At 53.0% G+C, this 20,612-nt stretch overlaps 1 protein-coding gene across 3 annotated transcripts in view; it reads left to right on the top strand.

Annotated features, from left to right (window-relative positions):
* Positions 1–20,612, top strand: part of PAX5 (paired box 5) — a 169,893-nt gene that overhangs the window by 27,679 nt on the left and 121,602 nt on the right. For all 3 annotated transcript variants that reach the window (XM_045840506.1, XM_045840507.1, XM_045840505.1), the window contains exon 5: positions 3,716–3,844. In XM_045840506.1, coding sequence (XP_045696462.1) covers positions 3,716–3,844 — 129 coding nt within the window. The remainder of the gene's footprint in view (positions 1–3,715; positions 3,845–20,612) is intronic.

The raw sequence follows: 20,612 nt of genomic DNA, 5'->3' as shown, positions 1-20,612 counted from the left end.
TTAGTCAGTAAGTAGTTTTGAATGTGTTTTTTTCTTCTATCAACGAGCCCTTCTACAATTCTCTGTGCACTTGCAGTCTTGGGTGAAGATGTGGCAAAACTTCTCAAACTTTCTCTCTCTCTCGCTTTGATCTCACGTAAACTGTCAGAGGCTGCCTGTGGAGTTTCTGACACTCACGGTGAAGTTGGACGGTGACCATGACTTGTAAGAATGGGAATCATATTTCCTACCAGTTGACCTTTGAACAACGTGGGGGTTAGGGGAGGCCTCCTACCCTCCTGCCCCTCTTCCGCAGTTGAAAATCTGAGGACAACTTTTGGCTACCCCCAGACTTCACTATCCTTCAATATCTGCGGTGGGTTGGCTCCAGGACCCCTGCAGATACCAGAATCTGCAATGCTCAGGACCCTTATATAAAACGGCCCACAACAATGCATACAGTAGGTCCTCTGCACCCGCAGACTCCCAACCGCGGGGAGTTGGTTGAATCTGCAGATGCAAAAACACAGTATACAGTGGGCTGTCTGCACATTTATTTTAAAATATCCACGTTCAAGTGGACCTGCGCAGTTCAAACCCATGCTGTTCAAGGGTCAGCTATACTCAAGAGTTCAGAAGTTTCCCTTGGCCTTCCCTTCTCTGCAAAGACACGCGTCTAATTAACGCATATTATGTCTCCACTCGGGATAAAGGAAACCCCTCTGGTTAGCTGGGGGAAGGTTATTCTACTGTAAGAAAGTAGACAACCACTCAGCAAGCCTCTGACAGTTCTGGTCGACAGTCCCTGTCAACTACCCTTAATCATGCCGCGGACTCTGTGTAGTTTCCACACCTTTGTCACTTCTTTAACTGGAAATTCGAGCACCCTGTGGTGATGGGGACCTGGCAGAGGCCTGGCTTAGAGTTCTGGCTCTGGTTTGAACTCGCCCAGTAAACTGTGTAAGTGCCTTCACCTTTCGGAGTCTCGGTTTCCCTGTTTGTGGACTGAGGTGCACAAACCGGGTGCTCTTTGAGGGCTCTGATCCTCCGTCGTGGCCTCTTTGGATGAAGGTAAGACAGAATTCCTCCCTGCCTTAAAATCGTTCTTCGTTTAATAATCAATTCAAAAAGTGTTCGCTAACCCCTGCTATGCAGACCTTGGCATTGGAGACTACTGTTTTAATGAGGGGGCAGGACAAAATCCCCCTCCTTAAGGGCTTCTCAGTCTGGTGGGGGACTGTAACAAAGAGAAGTTTGCAGAGCACCGAGCTAAGGCTCAAGGAGAAAGTTCGGGGTGCTGTGGTAGCCAAAGGGAGAGAACCGCCAGCTCTTCTGAGCTGGGGCCAAGAGAATTGAAAAAGGCTCCTGGGGAAATGTTTGTGGCTGAGATTTCACTTGTGTGGCTTTTTAACTGTTTCAGGTCACTTGGCAATGAATATCAAACCAAGAGTACCTGATAATAGTCTTTCAATTGTGTTAGAGGAATAATTCCACAATACTTGTAGGTTAGCAGAATGCTTTATGCCCATAATTTTTGTAAAGACCCTCTCATATAGGTGTATACAGCCCCTTATAGTTTCCACATGTAAAGAGGAGTGAGGAAAGGGAGGCTTAGAGAGGCTAGATAACCAGCCCAAGGTCACACTGCCAGTAAGCGGTAGAGCAAGAATTGGAACCTGGGCCTTTGAGTCTAGTGTCATCACGGAATGTTGGAACTTATCTCATCGGCTCTGTCAGCAACATGGTGAGCTTTAGTTATAAGTAGTTGTTGTTGTTTAAAGTACCAAATGACTTGTGGTCTTCCTTCTTCCTCTGTTCTTTGCACCTTAACACTGAAAAGGGTGTGAGATTTGCATAAATCTATTTTGAGTAGCTTATTCTGGTGAAAGAAAAGAGAAGTTAACGATTTCTACTTCTCTGTCTCCTAAGGAAGATCTAAAATCAAACTCCAAGAAGAAAGGCGCTGTTCCCTCTAGGTCTGCAGGGGTGAGAGCTAGATGTGCTCCAAGGAAAGCAACAAGCAGCTTCTCACACAATCACCACCGTTTCTAGTAATTTCCTACACGGTCCCGTCAAAGGCAGCTCCACCTGCCTCCAGCTAGTTATAGCCCAAGGAAATGTGTCTGAGATTGGTTTGTAGGTTTTAATGAACCAAGAAAGAATCCCTACAGCCCAGAAATGGAAATTCAGCTGTACAGCTTGAGAGGACCCCGATGACTGACTGGCCGGCCTCTCCCTTGGACTCTGGGGGCCAGGAGTTAATGCAAAACTTGCACGAAACCTCCCCTCCCCCGTTCTCATCCTTACCAACTCAGAGATCTGCCTTCAGCCACAACAAGTCGCTGACTCCCGCCTACATTTCTGGGCAGTGGAAACCTAGACTCTAAGTCAGCAGATCCACGGCTGAGCCCAGTGCCACTGCCTATTGGCTAGATGGCTTGGAGCAAATCGCTTCACCTCGGTGAAGCCTCAGTTTCTTCACTTGCTGCATAGGGATAAATGATAGCACTCGAGGTTGTTGCAGGCATCGAATGAAAAGCGCTGTATTGCCCTTGCTGGCGTAGCTCAGTGGATTGAGCATGGGCTGTGAACCAAAGGGTCGCCAGTTCGATTCCCAGTCAAGGCACATGCCTGGGTTGCAGGCCAGGTCCCCAGTGGGGGCCACATAGGAGGCAACCACACATTGATGTTTCTCTCCCTCTCTTTCTCCCTCCCTTCTCCTGTCTCTAAAAATAAATAAATAAAAATTAAAAAAAAAAGAAAGAAAAGCACTGTATTATATGAAGCGTACTATTGGTTTTGGTTATTAATCAGCGAAGCGCAGATTACTGTAGGGTTAAGACTAGCTTCTGGGTTCCAGTCACCACTCTGCCTCTCATTAGCTGTGTGACCTTGGGCAAGTCCCTTACTTTCTCTGAGCCTTGGTTCCTTTGTCTTTCCAACGAGATAGTCAATGAGCTAACGTGTAAGATTGTTCTCAGAATTAAATGAGAAGATACCTCGATGACTGGCACACAGTAAGTTCTCAGAAAATGTTATTTTCTCAGAAAATGTTATCATTATTATACATATCAGTATCATTCTGTATTATTTTTAGTACTCTATTGATATTACGTAATTAATATTAAAATCTAGGTGAACCAGAAGGAGAAAAGACAGCGAGGAACTGTAAAAAGAAGGGACAGTCTGCCGTTTGGGCTTTGTTGGCTCTGGTATGAGAGTGTAGGCACCTGCGTCAGCAAGGAGGGGTGGGGACGTGAGCAGGGAGGGAACCTGCCTGATGAGCAAGTCTGGGCGGTTTTTAGCACCGGCTGGTGGTGGGCCCCAGCTCCCCTTTCCCTTCTCCGTCTCCCTGCTTCCAGTGTCCTTGGATGGGCTGAGATATGAGCTAGTGTCCTTCTTACACTGTCCCTTGCTCTTTTCTGTACTGTCAGTCCTCCTCACTGCCCATCTCTCCCCCACCCCCACCCCCCGCAACGTCCCCTTCCCCAGCAGCAGAGAACCCTGGCAAATGGCTGGAGGGCTGCCCAGGTGTGGCTGCTGCCAAAGGACGAATGTCCTCAGCACACACCCTCTTGTCTGTCCCTGCACTTCCACTCCTGGGGGCTCGGCAGTCACACCCAGCCCAGTGCAGGGTGAGTGCCTTCGTTTTGGCCCTCTGCTGCTGCTCCCTCTGTCCTGGCGCATCCCCAAGGCCCTCCTGCCGGGCCCTGACAGCCCCTCTCCCTCTGCACAGTGTCCACGGGCTCCGTGACGCAGGTGTCCTCGGTCAGCACGGACTCCGCTGGCTCTTCGTACTCCATCAGCGGCATCCTGGGCATCACATCCCCCAGCGCTGACACCAACAAGCGTAAGAGAGATGAAGGTAAGAGATGCGGGCCCATCCCTGTCTGGGATGGATCGGACGGGTCTGCTTCAGGGTGCTCACTCAGGGGTGGATGCAGAGATGCCCACTGAGCACCCCCTTACCTGCAGAGCACCGAAGCTCTCCCCCAAGGCCCATTCCCTTCCCTGGAAATGGAGACCCAGGGAGGGGCAGACAGGGAGCCGGCTGGGGCTATAGATTTCTTGCTGGCCTTCCCCCATCTTTACCCCTTAAGTGGAGAAGGTGTGTTTGGCCTGAGCTTTGTGGCCTTTAAGAAGACCTTGTGCGTACAGATGTGATGTAGGGTGTGGAGGGTGTGTGCACAGCACCGCAGTCCCCTTCGTCCTGGGGGAGCAGGAGGGGCTGGGTGTCCTGCAGTGAGCGGGCACATCTGGGTGGAGGGGTCAGGGCTGGGCTCTGCTCACCTCTCACGGAGAAGGCCTCCAGGGCGGGTGATGGTGGGGGCTGAGGAAGTTAATAACCATCTCATCTCTGCCCCGGAGCCTGGAAGAAAGGAATGCAGGGCCCTCCTGGGGATTACAAAGATGACAGTCCTCCCGTTGGTTTTCCTCAACCCCTCGGTGGTACCAGCTGGGGCTTCTGGAGCTGGCTGCCCCATTCTGGACTCTGGCCCACCTTAACCTGGCTCTCCTGTCCCCTGGATGGGCTGCCAGTGCCGCTAACATGAATGGGGTTGAGAGGGAAAGTGAACCCCTGGGAGTCTGGAAAACCTTAGTCAGGAAAGGGAAAAAAACGGGCCTTGCTCGAGGGCCTGAGAGCAGCGTGACAGAAATCTTGATTCAATTATTCTGTTGCTCGGCACAATTCCCATTCTCAGCTCCCGGTGAGGGATGCGTGTTCTGGTGAGCCCATGCCTAAGTACTTAAGATCTGTAACTAGAAAATTGAGTCGGCCCAGCAGTGGATTGGCCTGTGGTCTGTGCAGCCCGGGCACGAAAGACGCTGAGCCTGCAGCCTCAGTTCCGAGCTGTGGGGCGCGTGGGGGCGAATCCCAGCTTTGGGAACCTGCCTCACCTCTTTGCTCTGCTCCTGCCACTCAGGGCTGATGTCACAGGTCCTAACACAGTGGATGGCCAGGCTGTGTTACTGCAGGAGGCAGTGGGCCTGCCACCTCTGGGCGTTTACGGGGCTGGTGGTGTCATCTGTTCTCCTGTTGTCACCTGGACTCCAAGCAGATGTCCCAAGCTGGGGCCAGGCTGCGTTTGATCACGATGGAGGGGCCAGCTGGGTGGAGCTTCCTCGGAGGCTGAGGGAGCCAGGCAGAGGTGTTTGGAGGAAGAAGAACATCCAGTGTGATGTGCACTGCCGAGCAGACAGGTCCTGATGGGGGATTGTCTCACTGTGTTTGTGGAGGGCCATACCGACTTTCAGTCTCTGGTCAGTGGTCACTGTTTAACTTCTCGGCTGCTTTCAAAGGTGTTGAATGGTCAGCATGTGGGTGTTGTTAGTCTAGACTGCTCCGTGCTGGTCCGGTCATTCTTGAGGACTGCGGCCTATTTGGGGTATTGACCTTCAATGGGGACAGTGACAAATTAGGATGTGTCCAGATGGGTGTAGCCTGGATGAAGGGGGATTTGGAGAAAACTCAAAGCTCTACGGGTGTTTGGCACAAGGAAGAGAAGAATGAGCAGAACTGGATCGTTTCCTTTAAATATTTGGGGACGGGCATGGAAGGCAAGAGCTGTGAGACTGCTGTGTGGCTTCCAAGGCCATGTGTGGCAGACTCAGAGGACATTTCAGTTCAGTATAAAAAAGAACTTTGTAAATATGAGAATGGTCCAGGGCAGGTCTAGGGAGGTAGTGAGTTCTCTGTCACTAGAGTTATGTAAGCTGAGCCTAGGTAGCCTCTTACTGGGCTGCTGTACAATGGTATGAGGAATCAGGTGCAGGACTGGATGATCTTTGAGATCCTTCCAGTTGTGAAATTTATGATTGAGTCCTGGTCTCCAGAAAGACTTGGGAGGCAATCTAGTCTGTGTTCTGGGGGCTAAGGGAGAGTGATTTGATGGTCTCAGAAGCTTACGGGACTGGGGAGAATGGGAAACCCAAGCAGCAACCAGACCCCCCGCTCCCCGCCCTGCACCGTGGAGAGTGTGTGTGGGTGAGCGGAGAGGTGGGGCAGAAGTGCCCTGCTCACACCAACACGCCGTCTGGAGGGAGCACCACCTAGAGGTTCCGGCAGAAGGGCTTGGTCGGAGTGCGGTGAGGAAGTAAGAACCAGCCGCTGGGGAAACACAGGGGAATTTCCGGGTGACCTGGAAGGCCGGCCCTTGGGACAGCAGACTATGATGCTGTTTTTCTCAGGAGACCTCAGCAGCCTAGGGGGAGGGTGATGGGGCAGAAGAGACGTCAGGGAGCAAGAGGAAGACTACTGAGGGTTCTCACCCCCCCACCCGTTTCTCAGACGAGGTGACTGGGGCCGGGCAAAGTGGGGTCACTTGTTCAGCTCTTGTTCAGAGGCATCTGTAATTGGACTTGGGTTCTGCCCTGTGTCATCTCCTGGTGCCACCCTTCTGCCCAGGCCTCAGGGCAGGACTGGGTGATGACAGAGTCCACTCGCTGAGGGCCTGCCCTTTAGAGCTCGCGGGCTGGCGCGGTTGACTGGCAAGGCCACAGTCCCTTCAGTGGGCAGTGTGTGCGGTGAGATGCGATGAGAGGGTGACACCCGGGAGAGAGCAAAGCAGGAGGAGCTGGTTTTGATCAAAAGGATCTGAGAATGCTCCTCAGAGGAAGTGGCCCTTTACTGAGAGAAAAATATTTTCCACTGCTTCTGTTGTTAAATTAGAAATTCAATTACTCAATTGCACTGTTGAGCACATTTTAAGTGCTCAATAGCCACATGTGAATACAAATGTGTGGCACATAGTAGGTGCTCAGTAAATTCTTGGTGCAATGGATCAGTCACATGTCTGTAGAGGCTTCACAATTAGCGCGGAGGGTGTGTGTAGGGAGTTTCAATTAGGGGAACTTTGTGTGATATTTCGGGCTTCCACAGAAAACTCTGAGTAAGGAATACTGTAGTGAAACAAATATGTTAGGACACTGTTAGACCGCTGGATTGCCGAGTGCTCTTTCAGCCTAGACATTCTAGGCTTCCCCGCAGGACGTTTGTCTACAAGACAAGCCTTGGGGATGTGGCCACTGTGTCCCAATCTCAGATGGTGGAGGCAACAGATAAGGTTCCTGGGGACTCTGAGGGCAACTGGGGCAAGTTAAAGGAGGCCACAGGGAGGCAGAGTATGGCTCAGTGCAAGGGATGGCTTTTAGGCAACAGCCAGCCTGCACCAAGGATGGAAGCGTTATCTTGGAAAGGCTGTGAGCTCCGCATCTTCGGAGATGTGAGCAGGGGCTGGATGAAGGGAGCAGAAGAACTGAAGAAGGCATTCTGGTTTGCACTCCGTGACTTCCGAGGGCTGCCACACTCTGGGTAGCCCGTGCTTCCCTAACTGCCCTGTGTCTGGAAGCGGTTCTGCCTGCTGGTTTTCCCTCCTGCCGTCTGACTCTGAGTCTGCCGTTCACAGAGACTGGCCTGGGCAGGGGCCATATCGCACAGGGGTGTTTCCGTGCCCAGCCCCGCCCCATGGCAGAGGGCCAGAGCGCAGAGCTGCTCAGAGGGCTTGCGAATGGCACCGAGAGCCAGGTTAGGGTGCTGCCCAGGTATGACTTGCAGCCTCTTGTCTCTTGGTGGAACTGACCAGAGATCTTTCAAGGAGAAGGTGGTGGGGTTGGCCTCAGGAGTCCAGCTGGGCTAGGGGGACAGAGCCTGAGGCGGTGCTTCCCTCCCCGGAAGGCCCGGAGGCGGCAGTGGGGCGGTGGCGGGGCTGGACTTGGCAGAGCAGGCAGAGTTGTGAATAGCAGCCATGGGTGAAAGGGCAGCCCCAGACCCTCTGTTCCTTCCTGGGCCTTTGATCTCTGGTGGGGCCTCCTTCTGCCCCCATTCAGGTCCCCTCGACCTCCCCCTCCCCTCTTCCCCCCAGACTTTGAAAGGCCCTGAACACACCGAGGTCAGCGGAGTGCGAATCCCTTTCACTAGCTCAGAAAGCCGCTCCATCCAGCACCAGTGTGGACTCTGGGGACCAGAAGCTTCTTTTCAGGCCGTGGAGGGTACATTGCAGGTGGAATTTCCGGCGTTCTGGGCCCTGGACTGCCCTCTGTCTGAAGAGGCGCAGGAAGGGCAGCTCAAACCCAGAGGTGGTCTGTCCTTTATAAGAGATGCCAAGTCCAGCAAGACCCTCAGGAGATTTGGGGGCATTTAGCAGGGGCTCCGGTCATGACTGTTCATCCCTCCTTCTGGGGGTGTCTGTCTTCTCTCTGTCTCGTCCCGTGTCTTTTGTTTGGGGGTGCCTCTTGTCCAGTGTTATCTGTGGGTTTATGCCCTGTTTATTGAGACTCCCTCTGTGTCTACCTCTGTCTCCCAGTCTAGTGTCCTCTCTCTCCCTCTATCTCTCTCTCTGTCTCACGCACACACGCACACTGTTCTTCCTGTGTTCACTCCTCTCTCTTACCGACTCCCCTCTTCCAGGCCGGGAGCTGCCTCAACCCTGCCCTGCAGACCTCCAAGGCGTCCACCTTGGGGAGGGAAGGGCTTCAGAAGCTCACAGACCTCCTGACTGTGAGCAGGCCCTGGCCTTCTGCTCCTTGGGCCCTCTTCCTTTGCTGGACACTCAGACCCTGTCTGCTGCTCCTGGGCTGGGGACTGAAGGCAGAGGCTGGAGCAGAAGGTGCAGAGGCCCTTCTCAGATTTCCCAGAAGGGAGTGGGAGGCATGGAAAAGCTCCCCACCCCTGGAGGGGTGAGTGGAGGCCGCACGGAAGAGCGGCAGAGGAACCATGGAAGGCATTCTGGTGCAGACGCCATGCCTTCTGCGGGCTGTTGCCACCCGGGCAGCGTGTGCTGTCTGCCTGGAAGCGGTTCTGCCTACTCGATTGTTTTTTTTCTCCTGCTCCCTGAGTCTGAGCCAGGAGTTGTAAGCATCCCTTGTGGTGCCAAGTCTCCACAGACCTCTGATCTCTGGAGAGCCCGAAGTACAGTGTAAAGGCGCTGAGGCAGAGACACAGACTCACAGGCCAGGGGTGAGCTGGTCGGAGGACTTTTTGTGATGACACCTTTGGGGAGCCCCTTGATCTCTCTGAGCCTCCCTTTTGTCTTCAGAAAAACAGAGGTGGTGCAAGTTGTATAGGTTACTGTGAGGGTCAAGTCAAGTCACACCCATGAAGGGTGTAGCCCCAGGGCCCGGTGGTAGGCACTTCTTAAATGGCCACTGAGGGAGAGGAGACAGGGGCTTTGAGGCTGCAAGGCCAGTCACAGGCTGAGGGCAAGCAGGCTCTAGCCATAGTTCTACTTGGCAGCTGCCTTGAGCAGGTCTGCCCACCCCTGCTTCCTGTTTGCAATAGCCTGCTACTGTGGGCATCAGGACTGAGCAACAGTGCCCCCAGGTGTCCGCCGCAGAACGAAGGGCCACTGGCTTTCCTGGTTTCCTGGCCCCCTTGAGGAAGAATGAAAGGGTCAAGCCTCAGTTTGCCATGGAGAGTGGCCCTGGGTACACAAGGCAGTGGAGGCGCCCAGGAGTGAGGGCAGAAGGCAGAGCGCCGGGACCTGGGAGCACTGGGCCTCTGGGAGCTGGGGTCGCCGGCTTGGACCTCCAGACTCCCTGTCAGAGCTGGAAGGCCATGGAGAGCACCCAGGACACGTCACCCGACGGGAAACAGGCTTGGAGATGAGAAAGGGTCCGACCAGGCCACACAGCAAAAAAAAACAAACAAAAAACCCCAGAAACACCAGAGGGAGAGAATGGACCCCTCAGAACGTCCTTGGGGTCCTGCTGCCATTTGATGCGACGGGTCTCATTTTTTCCTCTCCCCTCATTTCTCCCACTCTCCCACGTCCTTCTGCTTGGCCTTCCCTCCCTGGCCCCCTGTTGCTCCTCCTCTTCCCTCCTGCGCTCCCGGCCCCTGTGTGGTCTCCGAGCTTTCCCAGTGCTGGGCCATTATCCATGCAGGGCCTTCTACCTGGAATGCTGGCCTTGAGGCCTGTCAGTTGACCTGGCCTGGTTTCCAGAGCCAGCCCCATCCCTGGGGAGATAGTCAGTGCCGGGCCACTGGTCCTTCGCAGCCGACCAAGGCCCTCAGATTCACCAGGGTCCAGCATGGAGCTTGGGCAACCCGACACACTCGGCAGAGAGCGGAGAAAGTGACCACCACTTTGTCTCGGTGTCTCCTGGGCCTTCACCAGGGCAGCTCCCCCTCACCTCTTTGTCCTCCGTAAGGTGTCCCCTGGGTATGCCCTCAGGCTGGCCCCGCAGGTGCAGAGACCAGGACCGAGGGACCTGGGGTGGGGAGGGCATCACTTAGAACCCAGGTGGCAATGGCCAGCTGGGCAGTCATGCTTTACTTGGCTTGCCCTGTATTTAAAATGACCCTGAGCGAGTTACCAACATTTACAAATCAGAAGGTTTCACATATAGACGTCTGACTTTTCTTGGGGAAATGAGAACATCGGATCTGGCAACACTTGGGTGGGCTTCCTCACACGGCAACCATTGTCTGGGGCTGCTGGGGCTGGGGTCTTCGACGGCTCCCTTCTCAACCTGCTCACGGCCTCGGTGCTCTATTTTTCTCTGCCCTCATGCCTTTGAGTTTCTGAAGTCTTCGTGTGGACTCTCAAGAACGTGGCTGGTTGAGTCCAGCCTGTGGCAGGCGAAGCCTGTGGGAGGCAGGGCCTGATGAAGCCGTGTGTGTGTGTGTGTGGGGGGGGTGGGTAGGGGGAGGGGTGTGTGGGGGGTGGGGGGTGTCGGGGACGTGGGCAGTCATGCTCTCGAGCTAGAGGCGGGTGGGGCGAGGGAGGCCGTGGGGCAGGGCCCCGGAGAACAGTGAGATGGAGGTCATCCAGTCCCCACCCTCGGGCAGGGTGGTCCCCGCGCAGTGGGCGCAGGCTTGCCCGGGGAGGGCAGGGCCTAGTCAGTGGCGGAGATGACGAGGACCAGGTTTTCATCTCCCGGCCTGGTTGGCCACTCCTCCCAGCTTTGCAGTCACTGGCCCCTCAGCTGAGCCCCAGGCAGACAGATTTCGGAGGCTCCCCTTAGTAAAGCAGAGGACTTAGGGCCAGGTGGTCAATCCGAGGGGCTCCTTGGGCCTTTCCCTCGTGCCCGGGGCCTGTCCCCTGTGTGGTGGGTCAGGTTTCAGTTCCTCCATGCCCCCGGGCCCCTCAGTTTCACTTTGATTCACTTTGATTCACTGAGTGAGAGCCTGCGTGAGAGAGCCATCACCGCTGAACACCCCCTCCACCCCAGCCCCACCTGCTTGCCCACCTGCTTTGCCCAGGGCTCCTCCTCCCCTCTCCCCACCGGCTCCTTTTCCCGTGGGACTGTGCACCGGTGTCGGGGAGCCCCTGGGGGGTGTGAAGGGCGGGGTGGCGTAGTGTGAGGATCTCAGCGCAGAGAGTCAGTTCCGGGGTCTCCGAGAACGAGAGTCGTGGGGTTGGCAGAGGGGATAGACTCTCATCTGCCGCGGTGAGTGGGACCAGCCGGGGCAGTCTGGAACCCAAGGTGGAATAGAGTGGTTTTCTTCGCACCCTGTATGCTCTGTTGCCTTGCGGGGCAGAGGGTCCCGAGGTCCTTTCTCTCCGGCTTTGGAATATGGTTTAATCCCCAGCTGCACAGTCTGTGGTTCGGGACTTTGCAGCACTCCAGGTTGCTGGAGAACTTTGAGGCCAGGGCAGGAGCCTGGGAAGAGGGAGCCAGGGGCTCTGGGTCCCTGCCTGACTCTGTGGCTGACTTGCTGGTGACCTTAAGGAAACCCCTTCCCCTTTCCGGGACTCAGTTTTCTCAGCTACCGCACAGGATGAATAAATTCCTAAGGCTTTTTTTTGGTACCAAGATTCTGAGCTTCCCCTAGCCCCATCTCAAGTCCTTTGGTATTATTTTAGGCCAGAGGTTCCCAGACTTTTTGTTTTGGGACTCCTTTAGACTATTCGAAGTAATTAAGGACTGTAAGGAGCTTTTTAGTATATGTGACTTAATTAAAATGAACAAAAATTTATGCCTTGGCTGGTGTGGCTCAGTGGATTGAATGCTGGCCTGCAAACCAAAGGGTTGGTGGTTCGATTCCTAGTCAGGGCACATGCCTGGGTTGTGGGCCAGGTCCCCAGCTGGGGGAGTGCAAGAGGCAACTCATCGATGTATCTCTCACACATTGATGTTTCTCTGCCTCTTTCTCCCTTCCTTCCCATCGCTCTAAAAATAAATAAATAAAATCTTAAAAAAAGAAAATGTCTCTCAATGTAGGTTCCTCCCATTCTCTTTAAAAAATAAAGTGAACAACATTTAAATATTTATTTATTATTAGTAATTCATGAAAAACGCCAGTAATAAAGAAGACATATAAATAATATTTTTGAAGTAAGAGAGAACTCTATTTTCCATATCCAAAAATTTAATTAGAGTGGCATTGCTTTATGACTTTGCAAATCTCTGTAGCGTCTGACTTCGTAGAAGACAGCTGGATGCTCGTGTCTTCTGCATCTGACCTGTTGTGGCAGCACGCAGCCTAGAGCCTTTGGAGAACTCCACTGCATTCTTGTGGCAGAGCGAGAGTGAAGAAGCCCAATAACATCTTGGTATTATTATGAGAGTAGTTGGACCTCACCGACCCCTTAAAGTTGTCTTGGGGACCCCCTCAACCCCTGGACTAGACCTTGAGAATCTCTGCTTCAGGCTGCTGCACACTCAGGTTATTACACACAGAGATGGGAAGAACAGTTAGGTGGTTTGAGTTTTCAGAAAGTGCCATCGGTTTGCCCTGTTCTCAGCTCATGAAGGCAGTGAGAGCCATGGCAGGTCTCTGAGCTGGGGAAGGAGTGATGAGACCTGCTGGGCTGGTCTTCTAGCACAGTGGGGGGTGCAGCACGTCCCATCCTCCCCCAGGATTGCGCTTCCGCAAGAAAGGCACAGCTACTGAGTTTCCTTTCCGCTCCAGCGGGATATCTGTAGGGTCTGAGGTGTGATCTCCCTGCAGCGGGCTTCCTTTGGGGCCAACAGCAGACCTGGAGCTCCGTAAGAGCTGGGGAGCGGGAGTTTGGGACCCAAGCATGTCTCTCTTTCCCAGCTTAGCTCTGCATTAACGTACAGAACCCTGAGACCCCACCTGGGTATAGTTTTGGTGGCAGGGGGGAAGCAAATGCTATTGATTGGGAATGAAACAAAATAAAAAGAAAGAAAGAGGTGGGTGTGGTATTTATCTTGGCTCCTGGCATTTGAGGAAAAGCAGGGCTGAAGGCAGTCGAGAAAGGGGAGGTCTTTGTTCCGATTCCGTAGGGACCGCTGGGTTTTCCTGGAATGCGGGTGGTCAGTCACTCATGTGCGTGCATACTTGTGTGTATGTGTGTGTAATTTCACTTTGAAATGTCCAGTTTTTATTTTCACGGGCACAACTTTATCATTTGCATTAGTGCTTCCTGGGCCTAATGGATTACAGTGGAGGTGAGGGAGAAAAAGAGAATGTCCTAGGGTAATCCGAGGAGCATTGAGAGAGGGAGGATAAAGGTGCCAGAGCAGATGTGTGCGCAAGAATGAAGTTGATTGTGGTGAAAGGACCTGGGTTGTGAGAGGAGACAGAGAAGGGCGTGGCTAGAGAGACCAGTAAGGATGACAAAGGGGTCAGACACTTCCCAGCACCAGCCACCAGGTGGCACCATTGACCCAAGACAGCTTAGTTGCCATCCAGGGTTAGGGACAGGAGGGGTAACAAGGCAGTGCGTACTGGCCATTTGTGGCATGCTGGTAACTTGGTGGGGGGCAGCGGGGCCCAGGTATGCTGACCATTTGCCAGAGGCTCACTTCTTTGCCAGTACGTAGTCAGGGCATGGGCAGGGGGGACCATCACCGTTGAGATCAGTGAGGTCCTTCCTCACCTCTGGTGCAGATGTCCTGATACGAACCACGCTGGAAGTCCAGATCCTGGCTCCTATTCTAAGCCTTTACTTGTTGTGTGACCTTGGGCAAGTCACTCCTCTCTGCCTTGTGTTTCTCATGTAAGATGTGGAGATCTGAACAGATGAGTTTAAGAGTCTTTGGGCTCTGACATTCCACGGTGCGGCAGAGAGAGCCCTGGAGTTGGAGTTCGTTTCAGGATCTTCCTGTCTCAGCTGTGTGACCTTGGGCAGCTCATTTCCCATCTGTGGGAATTATAGTAACACCCCCTCACAGACATTTGTGTGAAACAGCAGGTTGGGACATGCTTTCAAATCTTTTCTGGTGCTCTAGGAGAGGGAGGGGTTGCTATTTATTATTTCCCCTGGCATTTAAGTTCTCCAGGAGCAGCCATTCTGCCATCATCCCAGTTCAGAAAGTTTGTGCCTTGGCGTGCAGCCATGACAAAAGGCTTTATGGCAGGTGTTTGCTTAGGCTCACTGCACCTCTGCCCTAAATATCTTTGGAATCTGCTCATTTTTCTCCGTCCCCACTGCTGCAGCCTTGGTCCAATCATTTTCTCCTCTCGTTTGGACTGTTGCTGTGGCCTCCTAATGGTTCCCACCTCTGGTGTGCCTGACTTCTCCAAACCGTCCTGCACCTCAAGCGTTCTCCCACTCCTGCCTGACCTCAGAGTCTCCGTTCTCCCGCTGAGTCTGGCCCCATAGAAAGGATCTCATGACAACCATTCTAGAGGGGGAGGGAGCTCTGCCAAGGTCTCAATGCACACACGCGCACAGACACGCAGGCTGGGGCCTGCGACGCTGTCCTGCCTGCCTTACCTGAGCACGTGTTCCAGGTGAATACACCCCACGGCCTCAAACAGGATGACAACCATAATGACTAGCGCTTATCGAGTGTTTACATATTTCAAATCATTAACACATTTAGTACTCACCACCGCTGCACCAGGTGAATACTCGTATTATCTCCGTTTCATAGAGATCAAGGAAATTGCCCAGGTCGCACAGCTCCTCAGCGGCAGTGTTGGGACTGGCCTTCGGGGGTGGGGGTTGGTTCCAGAGTAGCCTTACCTGCCACCCTGGTCTGCCTCTTGCAGAGTATCATGACGGGATGCCGTCGGTGGGAATGTCCTCACCTCTCTCCATTATGGCTCTTTGATTCCACCTTTTTGTTCCCTAGTTCTGCATGGCCCTCATCACCTTGCCAGGCTGAGCTGAGAGGGACCTTGGCTCAGACCCCATTGTCTTACTCAGGTACCCCAACACTGCTCTGCACACTTTCCTGTTGCACCTTGCAGTTGGTCAGGTTCAGGCAGAGCTGGCTGATCACATGCGGATTTTAAACCAAGGCAGGGCCGTGAACCTGATTTTGAGTCCAGCCCTTCCAGTTACCAGCTGTGCGAGCTTTGACAATGGCCTCTACTTTGAGCTTCAGTTTTCTCACCTGTTAAAAGGGGATAATAATTCTTGTTTTTCTAGTTAAAAAAACATGACCTATAGTATTTTGATTAGGACTGGCACATGGCAAGTTTAAAAAATATCAGCTACTCTTATTTCTATGATCAGAGAAGTTTTTACCCTGAATCCAGATTCCTTAAGACGACCTCATTAAGAACTTTCTCAATTCCTGGCCTTCTTTGTTTTCTCATTCTCTATTTTTAATGACAATTTTATTTATATTGCTATGTCTAATGGTAAGATTATTCAGGCTACGATCAGAACAAAAAGAGACGTCCCCACCAGAATTCAGACTGGAGAGACTTTCGCTCCATGTCTCAGAAGCTAATCATTTCAGTTGTAGACGAGACCAGGGCAGCTTGCAGAGGCAGCACAGGCGGTGAGGCCTGGGTTCCAGGTCCCAGTGCAGCCACTGTCTCGCTGTGCCGTCTCAGCCAGGTCCCTGCCTTCTGGGTCCTTGACTTGGATGCCATGAGCCCAGACAACCCTGCCAGCTCCTGAGCCTCCCCCTCTCTGCTCCCTGCTGTTCCCCCTCCCTCCTCCTCCATCTTCTCTCTCTTCATCTCCTTTCTGTCTGAGACACAAATGCCATCCAGCACTTTTGAATGGTACTTTTGTTCTGCTAACATCTCTTTTCTGAAAAGAAGGATCAGTCAGGTTTGTATCTTTTAAATGCTAGCACATTTTATCAGTTAAGAACCTGCGTACCTCTCTCCCAAGAGTAGCCTTAAGGAGACAGAAGCAGCAAAGGGAAAGCAGTGGAGGAAATGCAACAAGATCTCTTTGGGGACCTGATGTACCGTCGGTCCTTCCAGTAAATGCCTTCTTTTCTGGGAGCCCCCTTTCCCACTCTTCCCCTGACCCTAGGCATTCTAGCCCGACTCCAGTTATGACTTGTGTCCCCTCTCAGCTCCCCACGGAATGGGGGTGCAGGGGAAGGCAAGAGCAGAGCCTGTGCCTGAGTCATCCTTGTCTCACACCTCTCTGAAGTAGGGCTCGGAGCCCTGGACTTGGAGCCACAGGGCCCTGGGTTGGAGTGTTGCTCTCCCATGCTGGCAGCACATTTTCTGGGCCTCGGTTTTCTTAGCAGCAAAAGAGAGAGCAAAGAGTCTTCCTCTAAGTCTTGGGCAAACCCAATGAGGAGCAGTGCGTGAGAAAGTGCTTTGTAAACTGTAGAGCTCTATGGAGGTATAAGAAGGTCCTTGTAGTTCATTTCATGTGCCTGCTCTGTGACCTTGGACAAATTCCTTGACTTCTCCAAGGGTCAGTTCTCCCATCCGTAAAGTGGGGACTATAATCCTTAGGTCATACAATCACTGTGAGAATTTAATTATGAATGTAAAACACCTGGCATAGTTCTTGGCAGTGGCAGGTGCCCAGCTCTGGGGCGTCCCTTTCTTATTTCTTCACTCTACCTCTGCCTGGAACTGCAGGGAACAGAGATCAGGCCACAGGCTTCTGAAGTCTGGCCACCCAGCCTAAAATCCAACAAGCTATTTCTTGGCTGGAGGATTGCGGGCAACTTTCCTAACCTGTGCTTCCATGCTCTTGCCCGAAAAGGAAGGAGAGTGATACCTGCTTCAGAGAGTTGTTGAGCAGATAGAACCGTGCCCGGAAGTGACTGGGGACGGTGTCAGGGCCAGGCGAATGTTAGTGATTCTGCCAGAGCTTGTTCCTTCCGCACACCCAGACGCAGGACCCCAGCTGCCATCTCCTCGGGCCCCTGGGCCGGGAAAGAAAGCCAGGCCTGAGCAGAGAGAAGGATTCGCTCAGGGTCGCACCAGGGCTCATATGCCAAGGCCTTGGAGGAATTTTCAGGGGTTCCACTGTGCCTGCCGCCTTGCTGATAAAACCCCTCCAAGAGGCCAGACCCTCCTCTTCGGTCCTGCTCTCCGGGGGGCGCCCCCTTGGCCCGGAAGCGAGGGCAAAAGCCTTCCAGGAGGGCATCAGGATTTTCGGGCGTGATATGGAAGGAGAAAAATTCGACCGCGTCAGAACGTGGAGCAAAAAGAAGCAAGCGCGCGCGCGGCGCCCTCGGGAGGGAGGCGGCCCTCCCGCCCGGCCTCCGCCAAGCATTTGCAATTTAATTGACATTTGGCGGCAGGAAGCCAATCAGTATAAGTCAATTGACGTTCCGAGATAAAACTAATCGCAGGCCGGCGCTCCCCCCGCCGGCGCGGCTCGGCTGGGCCGCGGGGCACAGCGTGGCGGCCGCGGCGCCGGCAGGTAATGGCGCGGGCGCGTCTCGGCCCGAGAGGGGGCAGCCAGCGGCCCGCTGATTGCCGCGCAGCCCACGGCGGCCGGCAGAGCCCCGTAATGAATGACTTTATTTGCCGGGGCCCTGCTGAGAACAATTGAGTTTGTTATGGTAACAACGGATGCCAGCTTTCCGGGCCCCGGGGAGCGCGGCGGCGGCAGCCGGGAGCTGGGCAGCGGAGCAGATGATGCGCGCCGAGGCGAGGGGCGCGGGCGGCGGGGAGCCGGCCCGGGGAGGGACAGGAGCCCGCGGGACGCTACGCGCACCCGAGTCCTTGGGGGAGAGGCCCGCGGCCTTGGACCGGGGTGCTGGGGTGACTTGATGCGCACCACTCTCCCCTTGGACTGCAGTGCAGAACTGGCGTGGGATTCATAAACTCCTTGCTTGCTTGTTGGACGGGCCAACCCTCCTAGGTGTCTCTGCAGCCCCTTCTTCCCTCTGCCCCCAAGCCTGGGGGGAGTTATGCGGGAGCGGGGCGCGGGGTGGCTGGCCTTGCTGAATGATGCCTGGAAGCATCAACTTTCTGTCTCTTGCACCAGCGGATAAGTAGAAAAGGGCACAAAGGCATCCCTGCTTGGTGTGCCACGGCTTGACAAATTCAGGGCTACATTTCAGACCCTCTCATATGTTTTGGCATCATCTCTGTGCCCTGTCCCCTGGAGAGATGACCTTCCTTCCATCTCTACCCCTTGTCTGGGTCCCCATGTGTTTTGGCACTTCCCACAGGAAGCCCTCCTTGCTCCCACAGAGAATGCCCTCAGCCACATGACTGTCTCTGAGCCTGGAAGCCTTCTACCTTCCTCATCAGACCATAGATTTCAGGGGCCTGGGCCCCCTCTGCTCTGTCCCAGTGATTCCCTCTGCTCCCGTGTTGGGGCCTGACAAAGGGCACAGATGTGGAAGGAGTGGATAAGGGGGTGGACTTCTTTCTTTTTTGCAATCTCTCGCTTTCCCTGGGGTTACAGGCAACAGAGTTCCTTTTCCTTTTATTTATTTATTTTTTCAGTTCTGTTTTCAGACTTGCTGTCATTCATTCACTTAACAAACAGAACAAACCATGTCAGAATCTCTGACGTAACAGGCCCTGCCCTTGGGGAACTTACCCACCGTTGAGAGATGATAATGCAATGCATGTAATAAATATGTCTCAGGCACCTACTGTGTGCTGATGAATAGCCGACATTTCTGGAGCTGGTGAAGGCTTAATAAGGGCTTGCTGAGGGCTTTTCCTGCTGTCATTGCATTCAGTGATCCGTGATACCACCCTGTGACAATCACCTTCATTCACAGATGTATAAACTGATGCTTCGAGTATTCAAGAAGCAGCATGATGCTTGTGGAAGAAGTCTAGACTGGGAATCAAACACCAGTTTGCTGTATGAGCTCTGTCCATTTTCTTCTCTCTGGGCCTCAGTGCCCCCATCTGTAAAATGGGAGAGTTGGAATCGATGATCTGTGCTGGCCAGCTGAGTGGGAGCTGGGCATGGGAGATGGAGCCAGGACCTGGGCTCTTTGCTCCCAGCCCAGTGCTCCCTGGTTTTGCAGCATGGCTAGAGGTGGGATGGGGTGCTCTTGTTTCCAGCTTTATGAGGCTGGCGATGAAACTGAAGCACTCACCACATGAAAGGTGCTGTGTTCACAGCAGCCTTAAGAAGTGTAGGTATTACCACTATTTCCCTTTTGCTGATAGAAAAGATGAGAGATTAAATAACCAGTCAAAAGTCATACAGCTAGTGAGGTACAGGGTTGGGATTTGAAACCAAGCGGTTTAGTTTCAGAGCCTGTGCACTTAACTACAGGCAGGAGTCAGGTATATTGCAGGTTTGGTTCTGGACCCACCACAAAGTAAATATCGCAATAAAGCGCATCACGTGAATTTTGGGGTTTCCTACTGCATATAAAAGTTACATTTACATTGTACTGTAGCCTACTAAGTGTGCAATACCATTATGTCTAAAAAACACTGTGTAGCTTAATTAAAAATACTTTGTTGATGAAAATGCTCCCTATTATCTGAGCCTTCAACAAGTCATCGTCTTTTGGCTGGTGGAGGGTGTTATCTTCAATTTGTAAAAAACGTGCAATACCTGCGAATCCCAGTGAGAGTGAATCGCGGTAAAGAGAGGTGTGTCTGCACTCTGCTAGCGGCACAGGCAGCGTGGAGACCCCTTCCGCCTCCTGCCCGGCTCTTCTGCCTCACTCCTAGTCTCACCCGTCTCGCTCCTCACCTCCAAAGCTCATTCCGCATGTTTGCAGGGCAGCAGAGCACTGATTTTTTAAGGTGCCTCTTCTCCCCCGCCTTTTGCTCTTTACCTTGATACAGATGGCTGAGAAAAGGCAGGAAAGAGAAGCTTCTGCAGAACCTGAGCCCCTTCCTGGTTCAGTCTTAGCTGGGTTATTGTCTTTGGGAAAGAGGTTTCTGCAAAGGGTGTGTGTGTGTGGGGGGGGGGAGCCGGGTGCTGGCTTGCAGGGACAAGCTCTCACTCCTCATGGCTTGAGGAAGTCCATTTATTTTAGAGTCATTTTGGCACCCATCTTCCTGTCTCTCAAAATGGGTCTGCGGAGCTCTCCCTCCCTGGCGATATCCCTTTTTCGGGAACACAGATTAGGAAGACGGTCTCACACATGGGGTAGTCCTCACTGGCAAATTGAAGGGGCTTTGGAACTCATACACAGTGATTTTAATTCTGTAGACGTAATGTCTTCGCTTTAAAACAAACCCATTGTAGTGCCTCATTTGCTACCCGAAAGTGAAATTTAGAGAAAATATAACCTACCCTCATACATAATTTAAAAAGTCAATACAAAGCCCCAATTGTAACAAAAAGGGGAAAGAAAAGTAAAATCATAATAAAATGATGTATTTCATTATGTAAATGCTCAGGCATGACTACACCAGAAGACATAATAAAACAGTCCGTTGCTCGCACTGTGTGGAGAATTACCATGAGTGCAGGAGCTACAAATGTGGACAGCTGTGTTTTTTGGCAATACTAATACCTCTGGTGGCCTTGCTATCCGCAAACTGATTTTCTGAAATTGTGAACATGTCTTGATAAAATTCCAACCAAAGCAAAACATAATCTTCCCCCAATTTACGTAATGGT

Source organism: Phyllostomus hastatus, unplaced genomic scaffold (assembly GCF_019186645.2).
Source record: "Phyllostomus hastatus isolate PE091 unplaced genomic scaffold, TTU_PhHast_1.1 phas_contig_34, whole genome shotgun sequence".
NCBI lineage: Eukaryota > Metazoa > Chordata > Mammalia > Chiroptera > Phyllostomidae > Phyllostomus > Phyllostomus hastatus.
This window is presented reverse-complemented; position numbering and strand designations above follow the sequence as displayed.